The sequence below is a fragment of the Zootoca vivipara genome, chromosome 3, assembly GCF_965207765.1.
Source record: "Zootoca vivipara chromosome 3, rZooViv2.hap1.1, whole genome shotgun sequence".
In the NCBI taxonomy this organism is placed as follows: Eukaryota; Metazoa; Chordata; class Lepidosauria; order Squamata; family Lacertidae; genus Zootoca; species Zootoca vivipara.
The window spans coordinates 2,541,195-2,555,683 of NC_142586.1; the positions used below are offsets into that span (position 1 = coordinate 2,541,195).

At 39.3% G+C, this 14,489-nt stretch overlaps 1 protein-coding gene across 16 annotated transcripts in view; it reads right to left on the reverse strand.

Moving 5' to 3' along the window:
• The window catches only part of WDPCP (WD repeat containing planar cell polarity effector), a 210,478-nt gene that overhangs the window by 56,959 nt on the left and 139,030 nt on the right, over window positions 1-14,489 (reverse strand). For 11 of the 16 annotated variants that reach the window (XR_015949268.1, XR_015949267.1, XR_015949269.1 and 8 more), the window contains one exon: window positions 6,646-6,748. The exons of 1 other annotated variant lie outside the window; for it this stretch is intronic. Coding sequence is in view for 7 of the 15 variants with exons in the window: in XM_088667074.1 (XP_088523200.1) it covers window positions 6,646-6,748 (103 nt within the window). In the remaining 8 variants the exon portion in view is untranslated. Of the gene's footprint in view, window positions 1-6,645; window positions 6,749-9,977; window positions 10,058-14,489 lie in introns of all 16 variants that reach the window. 4 more of the 16 variants (XR_009557273.2, XR_015949271.1, XR_009557274.2 and 1 more) reach the window with 1 other exon arrangement.

Consider the following 14,489-nt stretch of genomic DNA (forward strand, 5'->3'; position numbering starts at 1 on the left):
TATAGGCACCGAATTTGTGAGTTTGCCTGCTGGAGTTAGTCTCACTCTGGCAACTGATCCCTCATGCAGTTGGATCACAAGCCATAAGAGTCTTCTGTCAATGCCCCAAGTAGCGAGTTTCTCCCATAAGATGTTTCTGGGGATGCTGTCAAAAGCTGCTGATTGGTGCAATATGCCAAATATTCTATTCACAGAAGCTAGAGAAGTGCAAGGATTCAAATGTAACCCTTGGGGAGATTCTTATATATGTAATATGCTCTGTCTTGCCCAGGTGAAATTTCTGAATTGTCTTCAGAAGCAGGCCTATGTAAAATATGTTGCAGTAATCTAACGTAGAGGTTACCATTAAAACACCTCATTAAAACACCTAGTATGGAAATACTATGGGTGTAGCTTGATTCAGAGTACAGTGGTGCCTCACTAGACAAATTTAATTCGTTCCACGGGTCTTTTCTTATAACGAAAAATTCGTCTAGCGAATCCCATAGGAATGCATTGAATATTTTTTTTGAATTTTTTTTTGCCCATAGGAACGCATTAATTGAATTTCAATGCAGTCCTATGGGAAACCGCGATTCACTAGACGAATTTTTCGTAAAACGAATTCGTCTAGCGAGGCAACCTCAGCTCAAAAAATCCTTTCGTTAAGCGGAAATTTCGTTAAGCAGGGCATTCATTAAGCGAGGCACCACTGTATTTAAATGGGATTCTACTGTAGGCAGTGTTATGATACAGAAGGGGGGGAGTAAATAGTGGTATTATTCTAACTTTCAAAGTATAGAACTGTATGTACAGCCTAATGTAGGCTCTCTGGAGCTAAGCAGACCAGCTTCCTTTGATGTACTTATAATTATTAGGGGCTTAAGCTGCCTAGTAGTGGAATGTATAGATAAAAGCTGATGACATGACATAGTAAAGGCAAGCAGAGGTGGTGGAATTTAATGTTGTTGTGTTCTATGGCCAGACTTCGTCTGAAGCACAAAAAATATGAAGCATGGGAGATATATTTTAAGAAGGTTTAAGGTTTGGTTAATTGGTTATACTATATGTAACCATGTCCTGATTCAATTGCCAATAGCTTGAAATGAGTGTAGCACACAATACCTGTTTGTCTGAGGTCCCTTTTACTTTCAATTTTTACTTTTACTTTCAATTTTTTATCCCAAGTGTTTAAAGAAATTAAGATCAGCGTATCATTATTATTACATAAATGATTTTTAACTTGAAAGTTGGGGCTGCTTCCTTAAATGGGTTTACCATAAGACTGTGCTGTGACATGACAAATACTTTTATTGTTGCAATATTTTTTCTAATGCCTCTGAAAAATTAGCCAAAACACACTGAGATATTTGACAACAAACAAAATTTCTATCTCCTAGAACATGCTGTGAATGTCCATGTGCTTATCTGCCATGTTTATATGCAGGGTACTTATGAATGAGTTAAGGAAACATCAATAATTTGCCTTACTTTAAACCCAAACCGTTTTAGGGACCAGCCCAGAAAGAAATCATACATATGTGTCATTATTTATCCTGGTCCTAGTACATTTGAGGCTTGCATGAAGGTGGTAATCGGTACAGGTACAAGTCACAGAGAAAATGAATGAAATCACACCCATAATGAACCATACATTATGGAGGGAAGTTCAGACTTGAGAGTAAAGTCAGTGGAATTAATTGAGAACAATTTAATAAGCTGTCTTCACGTATGTAAGAAGACACCACTGGCAAACCAAAAACCACTTATGTAGTAGTCTCACAGAAGTCTAGAGACTATTTTCTGAATATTCTGGAATTTTGTGCCCTGTTCATCAAGTTTCTGTGAGAAACCAACTCATAGTTTTGTTTTGAAAGCCTTTATGATTGGCCAGTTAAAAATAGATTTAATGAACTTTGGCTATATGAAAATAAGTGAAACCTGAAACAGTTTTAAGATTTCAAGCTTTACTCATATACTTGGTGCTTCCAAATGCTTAACTATAATTTAAAAAGGTTCCCCCCCCAAAAAAACACACTAGGAAAATAACCTTAAATATTGTTCATGTTAACTAATGGGCCATTGAGCAAACCAGCCATGTGGGGTTTTTCAGAACTATAAAATTGTCCTGTCACTTAAAAAAAACAAACTCAAATCCACCAAAATTTATAAGTAAATTTCTTTTTAAAGGGATGGGGCTTCATAGTTTCCCTTTGAACCGTATAGTATTTATCGGGCTGTCTTGTCACAACATGAATCCCTTTGGGGTGAAAGCAATTGTTTTGAAGGTTAAAATAAATTCATCTTGCTGTGACCTAATGCAATTTGTTGAAAGCTGGCCCTGGGAAACTTTCTGCCATTTATTAGATAGGATTTTCACTGGGTCTTCATAATGCAGTAATGTCTTAATGGGTGAGTTGCTCACTGCCACAAACCTTTATTAATTATGGCAATTCTTATGGCTAGTTTCCATTTGCAGCAGCTCCTCTTGATTTATTATCTTGTTCTACTATTTGTGCTGTAGTGTGATTGTGTGAGAGGAATAAGACATGTAGCACCCATCTCTGTTCAGGATGTCTCCTGAATAAGTCTCAGTCATGGGAAAAAGATTTGCTGGAGCAGACAAAGTTTCCTTTCTGCTGCCATTTGAGATTTGGTCTGCGTAGCACAGCTCTAGTAATCTGCTCTAGTAGCACAGCTCTAGTAATTTTTATTTTTTGCTTTGAATTTCTACCAATAACAATTCAGTTGTTAAGTTTTTCTTTTAAATAGTACCCCTCCTTTGATATATAGAGGAGTACGAGAAGCCACAACTGAATAATTTGTGAAGCAGCAGCACTTGCTTATGTCAGTGCAACCATTATCTTTCCAAGAGCATCTGCTGCCAGACTGAGTAACAGACTGCTACTTCTATACAGCTGCTCCAAGGATGACCTGATGTGTGATATCCTCTCTGAAATTAGGGGAAAGCAGAGAATAAACTGGTGCCTCTCCATTCTCCTTCAATCTCCATGATCTGGTGGATGGTGGGAGGGAATCTGCTCCTTTGGGAATATAATCAAATATGTTGTAAAAGGAGGATTTAAATAGATGCATTTCTTCACCAGCAGAGTGAAGAACTTACTCAGACTACAGTACTTTGCATACCTAACTGACAGCACCGGTAAGTTCCTTGAAAGTCAGTGGGAAATACTTCTGAATCAACATGCATGCATAGAATTGGGTTGTAAGAGGTGACGTGGAAGACTGCCTTTGGCAGTCAGCTTTTCCTTTGATTGTGGGAAAGTGATGTTCCAGTGCATTTGGTAAAAACAGACAGAGTTTTGCAGTTTTACACATCATCAAGACTGAGATGATTTTGGATAGTACATGAAACTAAAACTTCTGCTCATGTCCTTGTTAATTCTCCTCAACTTCTTGGCAGCTTTTGATACCATCAACCATGGTATCTTTCTGGAGCACCTGTGAGTTAGGGGTGGGTGGCATCACTTTGCAGTGGTTCCAGTCCTAATTGGATGGTCATTTTACATTGTCTTGCCTTGGTAATAGACTGGATGAGAGCCAACAAACTGTAGCTCAATCCATAGAAGATTGAGGCACTGTTAGTGGGTTGTTCCCTAGACCAAATGGATGGGAGAATGCCTGCTCTTGCTGGGGTTACACTCCCTCTGAAGGAGTAGGTACATACTTTGCGGGTGCCTCTGGATCCATTGCTGTTGCTTGAGGCTCAAAGGACTCCATGGCACTGAGTGCCTTCTATCAGCTTTGACTGGTGGCCTAGCTGTGCCCCTAACTGGACAGGGATAGCTTAACTTCTGTTGTTTAAGCTCTGCTAACCTCTAGGTTACATTACTGCAATGTCTTGACTTGGGAGATGTGGAACTGAATTCTTTCGCAACCAAATTATCAAAATCGTGCAGCAATTCTCCATATATGAAACTGAAGTAACATTTTGTGTTGCAGGATTGTTGTGAGGATGGAGGGTTATCAGCTGCAATGCACACAAATTGCATGTAAAACTTTTTACTTATGGTAATACTCAGTGACCATCTGTCGTCAATTTGTTCAGGAACTGGGATGGATGAGGGACAGGACATTATACTTTCCTAGCATTAAAAGTGTTATTTTGATTTCATAATGCCACAAGATGCACTCACATGGGATTTCAAATATAGAAAGCCCTTAGAGACCATAGCCTCTTAAAAAGCTTTTATCGAATTAATCTTAACAATATTGGTTTGTATCGAGACACTAGCAGGAAATCAGATGAACCCTTCTCTCTCTTTCTAAGCTCTCAGGTAAAAGTAACATTGCACTGATTTCCTGAAATTAAGAGAAACTACAAGATTCCCAAATAATTTCACTTCTATTTTTTACTGGGAATAAAATACTTAATTTATTTATTCAGATACATGGGAAATAATATCTTTAGAAGTAGCTCAAACTAGAAATCTTGAGTTAAATAAATATTTCTAACTGCAACTTTATCACTGAAATTTGTCCATCCTCTGCTAACTATTAATAGGTTGCAGTAATAACAGAATTGGACAAGGGAGCTTTCCGCATAGGTGCTGGGAGAGTGAGGTAGCATTTACCAGTTCACTTTATGAGGCAGATGATGAAAGAGACAAAATAATAATAATAATAATAATAATAATAATAATAATAATAATAATAATTTACCATTTATATCCCGCCCATCTGGCTGGGCCTCCCCAGCCACTCTGGGCGGCTTCCAACAGAAGAATAAAACAATTGATTAAAGATTAAAAGTCTCTCTAAACAGGGCTGCCTTCAGATGTCTTCTAAAAATCTGGTAGATGTTTTTCTCTTTGACATCTGGTGGGAGGGCGCCACTACTGAGAAGGCCCTCTGCCTGGTTCCCTGCAACTTGGCTTCTCGCAACGGGCGAACTGCCAGAAGTCCCTCGGCACTTGACCTCAGTGTTCGGGCAGAACGATGGGGGTAGAGACGCTCCTTCAGGTATACTGGACCGAGGTCAGCACCAACACTTTGAATTGTGCCCAGAAACATACTGGGAGCCAATGTAGATCTCTCAGGACGGGTGTTACGTGTTCTCGGCGGCCGCTCCCAGACACCAGTCTAGCTGCCGCATTCTGGATTAGTTGTAGTTTCCGGGTCACCTTCAAAGGTAGCCCCACATAGAGCACATTGCAGTAGTCCAAGCGGGAGATAACTAGAGCATGCACCACTCTGGTGAGACAGTCCGCAGGCAGGTAGGGTCTCAGCCTGCATACCAGATGGAGCTGATAAACAGCTGCCCTGGACACAGAATTGACCTGCGCCTCCATGGACAGCTGTGAGTCCAAAATGACTCCCAGGCTGCGCACCTGGTCCTTCAGAGGCACAGTTACCCCATTCAGGACCAGGGAGTCCTCCACACCTGCCCGCCTCCTGTTCCCCACAAACAGTACTTCTGTCTTGTCAGGATTATTAATGTTATCATGTAATTTTCTGTATATTGAACATTAGCATAGACACAAAGAGCTGAACAATGACACATTACCTTGACAACACAAATTACCATTAAATAAATATGGCAATATACCATATTTGGTTTCAGAACCTTGAAACCAAAAAAAGGATTTGCTGGCAAATGTAAATGTGCAATCGAATCTAATGCACACCTTAATTTTCGCAATGTAATTTGGCCAAAAAAGGTGAGCATTAGATTCAAGTAAATACAGTATTAAAATTGGTACCGGTATGTGCTTCATTTACCATTTCCCTTCCTAAATTGTCACGATTAAAATAATTCTGACTCATCCAGATATACAATTTTGTCTTAACCTCACATACACCCTTCTTCTTCTTCTGTCCTATAAAAGGATAAAAGCAATGCTCATCTAACTTTATGAGGAAATTCCTTACATTTACTGCAGAAAAAAGGAATAAATTTTACAAGCTATTATTTTCCCCTGTTCTTCGCTTGGCTAAGCTCTGTCCGGAATCTTTTAAGATTTCCCTCCAACCTAGCCTTCTGTTCTATTTAACCAACATAACATTCACAGTATCACATAGCAGACAGTAAAGACGGAAGATAAAAATAACTGTTACCTAGAATACAAAATATGTCTCTAAAATAAGCACTCAGAGGTGTGTTTTGGGCAAAATACAGAACAAAAATAGAAAGCTGGGCTTGAGTCGTAATACAATATAGGTCCAATCTTGCGTGCCTGGGCTATATACTGTATTCTGCTTAGAGGCGGATGTCCATTGACCAACACAAGGGCTTTAGAACCAGATAATTTGCAAATTAGACCTCAATTAATCTAATTGGTTCAATGAAGTGCACTTTCTGTGAAAACCTGTTCAGAGCAAGTATGATCTTAAATGAATATGAATTTCACAATCTAGCACTTTGTGTAACCTTTTTGCAATATGCAAATAGTGCCTTCTTGCTTTGTACAGAGTTCTAACTTATTTTGGCACTTCTACAATGCCATCATTCTTACTTTTGTATCTAAAAGCTGTTTCTGAACGATTACCTTTCTCTGTTCAGTGAAGATGCCATCATTGTTCTCTCACCCCAAAAACAATTCCAATTAACCAATAACCCTGCTACAAGTATAACATGACAGTGATACAAGAACAAGTATTGATTAAAACAAAAAAGCCATTTTTAAAAACAGCATTAATTCTTACCAACTCCAGTGGTTATTGATTCTGTGTCAATGTCGTTAGCTTTTTTCTTTGCCACTTCAGCTAGTGCCAATTCACCCTTATCTAGTGCAAAGTAATGGATGTCCTTTAGAAATAAAGCAAAATAAAAGATTAATCTAAAATGAATCTTGGACAAGTAACAAAGGAGAATTTGAAAGGAAAAAAGGCTTCTTTATTGCTTAGATCAGAAATGCAGATGGAAGTGATGAGACTATATTTATCATTTTCTCTGTGTTACTCTTTTGAAATGCAGGTTTATTATCCTATTCATGCTCTATCCTCACAGTTAATAATGAATAAGGTGTTAACCATTAACCAGAAAGAATAGAGCTCTCAACCCTGCAGTAGAAGCAAACCTTTAACAGGCACTTTAGGTTCTGATTTTGTATGGCAGAGCAAAGCGAAAGCTTGGCAAATCTCTGGTTAGACTGAGGGATGATTGAAACCAAATTGCCAAGTGGCTGAATATAATACAGCACTTCATATGATGCCCTTCCCCAACCATCTCCAGACTTCATTTGCCTTCTATTCTATTTCCTTATTCACATACTGTTGTCCTTCTATTATCTCTGAGTGTCTCCTTTCTGGGTTTTGCCTTCTCCACTCTGAAAAAGGGAGGAAGCAGTAGTTCTTTTTTGGGCTAAATAAATAATAGGAACCTTGGCAGGCCAAATTTCACAGGTGGGTGGTGCTGCCCACCTGTCAGTCACCTGATGCCACTAGGATATCAGGTGATGCTGATCTTACCTTTGAAGAGTTTCAAAGAGCAGTGTGGAGCTGTTTGAAAACAGGGGTTTCAAACAGCCCCTTGCTGCTCTTTGAAGCAGGGCAGGGTCCAGGTTTCTGTGGGCCCTTCTGGCTGTTGCTGCTATTTCTTGCCAACAATTGCTTTAAAAGTATGGGTCCTTTAAATCCTAGAATATGTGTGTGGGAAAGGGCACACATGCAGCTGCTATAGCACTGTACTGTGTTCCTCTGGTAAGAATGGCAGGAGGCAAAAAAAATTGAGAGAAGGGTGATTGCACAAGCCTGGCTAAGAAGCTAACTGCAGGGAGTATAAGGAACCTAAGCAATTGGAACAAGGGCTGTCAAAATACGTATGCTTGGAATAGCATAGTCCACCCTATTACCAACCCACTTTTTACTGGTTTACTGCTGGAATTATTGTTGAACGCTCTTCTGCTGCTGCATTGTTTGTATTTTGTACTAGGCATTCATTTACTGCTGTTGCTTCAAGCCTACGTGTAAGAGACAGTGCAAACAATTCAGGACCAGTATGCAACTACTATTGGCAGGCAGAATGCTGGCATTAGCAAAGCTTCCAGAACAATTCACTCTTGGTTCAACACAACAAGATAGCCCCACTATTATTGGTAGTGGTTGTAGCAATGAGCTCATATATATTATATTCACTTGCTTTGATAGATAGTAATTGGCATGCTTTGGTATTACCCTTATCTGTGGGCCTGGGGTGCTGGGCTCTCAGACCAGAAAGGGGAACTATCTGTAAGGTTAAGGCATTTGCCACCTATGCTCTCATCTGGGCAGGTGGGACGATGGGACATCCTAGGCATTGTGACATATGCTGCTTTGTGTATAAAGAATGTATAACCATTTACTTGGGCGCGGACACACCATGTCCTTGTTGTGGTGTCCATTCTGCATCTCTGCAAATGAAGGCTAGGAAACCTGGCAGGCTTATTTGCTGTAAGTCTATGCTTTTCTTAATGAAGCACTAGAACTGATCACTCTGGCATCTTTAGCATCCTTCTTTGGTATTCCTGCACCCAACAACTCCCAGGAGCCCTCTGCTGGGACTGTAGTTTGGAACAAATGTTCTTTTCCATAGTAGCTTCAGTACAAGGGGCTAGCAGGAGTAGTTCTGGAACCTGCCCTGTTTAGGGGAACACAGTTTGTTCGTTGTTGCATAACTTCACTACCCTGTTCCTTTTGCTAACCTGACATTGTTTAAGGCAGGGGTAGCCAATGTGATGCCCCATGAAGGCTGGGGCTGATGTGTGTTGCAGTCCACAACATCTGGAGGGGACCACATTAGCTATTCCTCAAATATGGCAACTGCTAATTCCCATCTTGGTCTGGGAATAAAGTAAAGCACACATTGCTGAAGGGAGTGTGGTGTTTGGAGCCTGTTTTAAAGAACCTTTTAACAGATGCAAATATACCCAAATTCTAAATGATGTTAAGGACATGCTGCATGGAAATATGTGCTTTTTTCTAGTGGTCTTCGACCTAAAAGAGGAGTCCTTATGCTTTTAAATACCTAGTGCTTTGCTCCTTGGCTTCCCATTATTTTATGTGTGATATGCAAACAAATGAAGCTAGTTGGGGGGCGGGGGCACACAGAGAAAAAAATCCTGTCAGAATATATTACTAAGTCAAGTTATCTGAATTATATTTTATGTCATGGCTGTGTGTAATGTTAAAAAGAGAGAGGAAATATTCCTTTGCTTCCAATGTGTTATCTGCGAAGCCTCAATCAGTGGATTTGTTCCAGGTGGCAGGTAGTCTGGTTAATCCAGACTGTCTTCACTTGGCTGCTGATGCAAGTCCCTCCTGCGGTGAGAAAATTTCTGGTTTCTTTGCAGATAAAATCTATGAGATTTTGATTAAAATGTGTGTCTAGGCAAGGAAAGCAATGTCTAAAGGGAGAAATATTAGGGACTCATCGCTCAGATTGCCAGTCAGTATCCATTAAGTTGTGTTGCAGTGTGTGCTTTTGGACCTCCGTCTTGCCTTGCTTGAAATTATTTTGGGAGCAACATAGGATTTTTTTATCTATAAACTTTTCTGTTGCAGAAAGAGGTGGCTCTTCTTTCTTTAGAAGGAAGCATGTGCTTCATTATAGTGCAAAGAGTCAGGTCCTTTTCTTGATGCTTAACAGTGCAATCATAACCATGTCTACTCAAAAGGAAGTTTTGTTGAACTCAGTGGTGCTTACTCCTAGGTAGGGGGGGTTAGGATTACACCCCAAGTTTAGCAAACTACAGCTTAAAAATAATTGACACTTTGAAAAACCAAATCAATTATTATATAATTTGCGTTGAGACAATGCAATTCTCTATGTGCCTTTACAACATTGTTTCTTTCCATAATTAGTAAAAACTATTTTCAAATGAATGCCCCTAGTCTTGGTTTTATGTCTACTTGCAAAAAAAACCCAAAAACAAAACACAGTAAAAAAGGAATAGAAACGTATTCTCTCTCTCCAAAGAATCCAACTATTCAAGAGACAGACCTGCTACAGTCTATATAATACTATATCATGATTTCAATAAAATGGGAAGGAATATTACCTAAGTCTTGCATATTTATTCTTTAAATGGCAAGAGTAAGTGATATTTGGAATGGAAGCCCTGGAACAAGAGATGCACACCTAAAAAATGGGAAAGCAAAGCAGAAGGAGGATGGATACAAATCATTCTCTGGGTGCAGCTGTAAATCTGCAGCACAGTCTACACATAGCATAGCTCTGGTCTTCTTCTTCATGCTTTCTGTATGATCTGGTCTTCTTCATGCTTTCTGTATGATCTGGTGATTGCATGCTTACTGACACTGGGATTAGGGAAGAATGGTATATTAGGAGGGTGTACCAAATAACAGATTCAGTTGGACTTCTACTATGGAAAGTGGATCAGATCAGTTTGAGGCACTTCAAGAACACCTGCTTTAGGCACAGGTCTGAATCAGAAACTCTTTTTGGAAAGTCTGAAACTTCCAACTTTTACAATTGACTATAGTGGGGAAATCAACAAACGTGTAACTTTTTAATCTTTTGATATAATTGAATGAAACATGCAGGAATATCAAACCTTGCTGAGTGGATGTAGCCTACAAAATTTCAGCAAATGGGTTTTGTGCAAGTTGTCTTTAAATTTTGAGGGGTGGGGAATTTTGGGCAGGGGAAATGAACTTTCTACAATGTTGTTTGTTTGGGGGCAGAATTGGATGACATTTGCAGACATACAGTGGAACCTTGGTTTACGCCTACCTCCATTTATGAACGTCTCTGTTTACGAATGCCACGGACCCAGAAGTTTTTACATCTGGGTTCCGCGGCGCTTGGATGCGCAGAAGTGATCTGCACAGCTCGCGCATGCGCAGAAGCGCTCTATTGGCACTTCGCGCAAGCGCAGAAGCATACCTTTGGTGAGCAAACGTCTCGGCGAGCGAATGCCTCCACAGAACGGATTGCGTTCTCAAACCGAGGTACCACTGTAGTTGCCTCTTCTTAGGGAATGAAGAATACTGATTTCAGATAGGTAGATAGATGTGTGGGTAGTGGTGGGGAGTTGTTGGGAGTCTAATGTTTGGGAAATAGGATTGCTTGCCCACCCACCCACCCCTCTTATTTTTGGAGGACTTATTAGAAAATTGCACTTATCACAGATTTAAAGATGCACAAACTAAAGCAGCTTTCTTTTCAAGTTTTCATCCCTTTGAGTTACTAGCAATTTGTAACTGTAGCAGTCTGAACAATTTTTAATAATTTCAACAAGCCAGAATTTACAGTGCACAGGAAATGTTCATAAAAATTTTATAGGTATCTGTGTAGCATTTTCACTGCTAATTATAGCAGCTAATCTCTACTCAAGCATACACAGTCATAATTGGAATAAACTTGTAAAACTTGTTTGTATCCACCTAGGAAGTTACAAATCTGTAACAATGGAAAAATAAAGGATAGTACCCTCCCTGAGTAATTGCTATGTGAATGTTACCTTTACATAGGAGGAAATGCAAACACATACAGGATTAGGGCATACAAAAAAACTTAAAGGTTAAGGAACGTGGGTTATACATGAAGGCATGCAACTTCACAGAACTTTAGTAGTCTGAATATGCATAGTTCTCCTGAAACTAAAAAGCAGGTGTGGTTTTAAAAGAATGTATGTCTTGGGGCAGAGAAATAAAGAGTTTGCTATGAATATTGTAGTTCCTCTGTCCATAGACCTAATATGATTGTCAGAAAGGAGCCCTGAGCAAGTTCTTAAAAGGGTAAAGGTTTATACTGTCAATTTAGTTAACACAATAGCTGTGAACTAGCCAATCTTGGTTGTCATTTGTTATTTCACTGTATAATAAGCAACTTTGTACACTGACATTTTATGGCAACTGTTATAAGGATTTACAGGTTAAACACAATATACTAATTTTTCAGAGTTGGAGGTGGATGGTAAAATATTATACTGCACTGCAACTTAAAACTTACATTATGATCACCCTGACCCTGTTGGCATGTCACTTTAACCCACAGATTAAATTAAATATTAAATTTGATTAAAACATGCTTTCATGTGAACAAGCGGTTTGCAGACCACCCTTTGCTCCTCCTGCCCTCCTTCCTTCAGTGCACAGGGGTGGGCAGGGTGGGTTAGCAAGGACAAACCAGTGACTGACTTGCCATTATATGCAAGCCAGTCATTGCAGTTGTTTGATCCTAATAAACTACAATGGTAAGGCAATTTATTTTTAATTATGGTTTAATTGCAAGCCAGGCTTTCTTCAGCAATGCATCAGATGAGTGGCAATGATCAAACTTTCTGCTCTTTGTCAGCTGCACCACAAAGAATTAGATTATCATGAAAGCTGGAACTACTGGTCAACTATACCCTTTCCCCAGGTATCACACTACATACTGATTCTAAAATAAATCAGGGCATGGTAAGAAACTTGGTCATCCTGATCTACTAATTGATTAATGACTTTCATATAGATGACCCTTGGTGTCCCTTCGAACTCTTCAATTCTATGATTCTATTATGTAAGCTAAACAAGAAAATTGAGTAAGAATATGTTGTAACTAGAAACAACTTTAGTTTAGCATTTGCAGTGATCACTCATTAATTTAAATACACCTTGTATGCCTTCCTTTATAGGATATTTCTGGGCAAAATTCCAAGTACTGTTCAGAATTTTCTTGTTCTTTACCAATCAGGCCATGACTAAAAATGTGACACTTTTATTCAAGTGTCTATTCCTTGACTCTATCCTCCCTGTAACAGTACAGTGGATGTCCTTTGGAATTGTCAGGAGCTGAAAGCTGGAACACAGCACAAAAGGATTTAAAACTAACAACTTTAATATTGCTTGATCCTTGCTGTCACATGTAGGATTAGCCTTTACCCAATAAAAGTAGGTGGTATCCATCATGTAATGTCCTTTTCTATTGTATTTGAACTTTGTAGAAATTGATAGCCATTGTTTCATTTATATTTGATGTGGTGCTTTTCAGTGAAATAAATGATTTTTATTATTAGAGCATTATGTCAGAGGACGCCAGGCTTGACCCAAATAAGCTTTTAAAGAAGGTTGTACGGCACTTACTACAATAATAAATATATGATAGGAGAAAGTGAATTGCGTAGCTAATATGCATAACAACAAGCCACAGTGCAGAGTCACCACGTCTCATGGAAAATATCAGTTTCCTGGTCAAAATAAAACTTCCCAATGCATTATTGTCCCAACTCTATTATTTTCATCACCATGAAACTACACATTGTCGAAGGAAAACTCACTGGAGTATAAATCATATATTGAACAAATGGTAAGCTCTTCAATTTGAGTAGGCTGAAAGCAAATAATAAGGTTACCATAACCTCTGTCATAAGCTTCAATATGTTGATGACAACATAGTATGTGTACATGCAGAAGATGACCTCCAAACCATCCTAACTATCTTCACAGAACCTTATGGAAAGCTTGGCCTATCGCTCAATATCCAAAAACCCAAAAACAACCCCTCTGCAGCAACACAAATCCAACTTAATGGTGTAACATTGGAAAACGTAAATCATTTTCCCTACCTAGGCAGTTATCTTTCCACAAGGGCCAACACTGATACTGAAATCCAGCATTGCCTGAACTGAACTCAGCAAGTGCAGCTTTCTCCTGACTGAAGTGCAGAGTGTTTGAGGACTGGGACATATGCAGGGAAACCAAAATGCTTGTTTACAAATCTATTGTACTACCAACTTTACCATACACTTGTGAAACATGGACCACTTATGAATGCCATCTCCAACTCCTTGAAATATTCCATCAACAGTGTCTCTGAAAATTTTTACGTATCACTTGGGAAGACAGGTGAACTAATGCCAGTGTACTGGAAAAAGCAAAGATCACCAGGGTTGAAGGAATGATTCTTCAACCTTGTTGGACTAGTCATGTTGTTCAGACTGATTATCATCTTCCAAAGTGGAACCCGGGGCAGACCGCCCCCATCGCCCCTCCCTCGCTACGCCCCTGCACGTTTGGCAAATCAACTCCTGCCCGGAAACCTATGTCTCCACTGTGGAAGGACATGTGGATCCAGAATTGGCCTCCATAGTCACTTACAGACACACTGTTAAGACCATATTCATGTAAGACAATCTTACTCAGCTATGAATGATCGCCAAAGAAGAAGAAAACGAAATACTCCCTACTGTCCTTGGGGAATGCACCCACTATCCAAAAAGTGCTGTCAAGTGGAGCTTATGTCTGACCTAGTAAAATTTAATTTATCTATGATCAATGAGAACTTCAGCTTCATAATCATTTAGATTCATGTCTAGAAAAACAAACAAAATAGTGAATGAAACTATGTCTCCTTGCTTCAAAAGGAAGCACAAGCTTCATTGTGGTATATGCAAAAAGCAATGGCATATTTTGTGGAAGAGTATAGAAGGCAAAGTAAACGTTTAGAAGGAGGAGGATGCTAAAGCTCTAAGTTTATTGTCAAGAGTAGAAGAGAAGCAAATAAGCAATTGACTTATTTATTTATGAGATTTATCTACCACCCTTCATCATAATTTTAGGGCAGT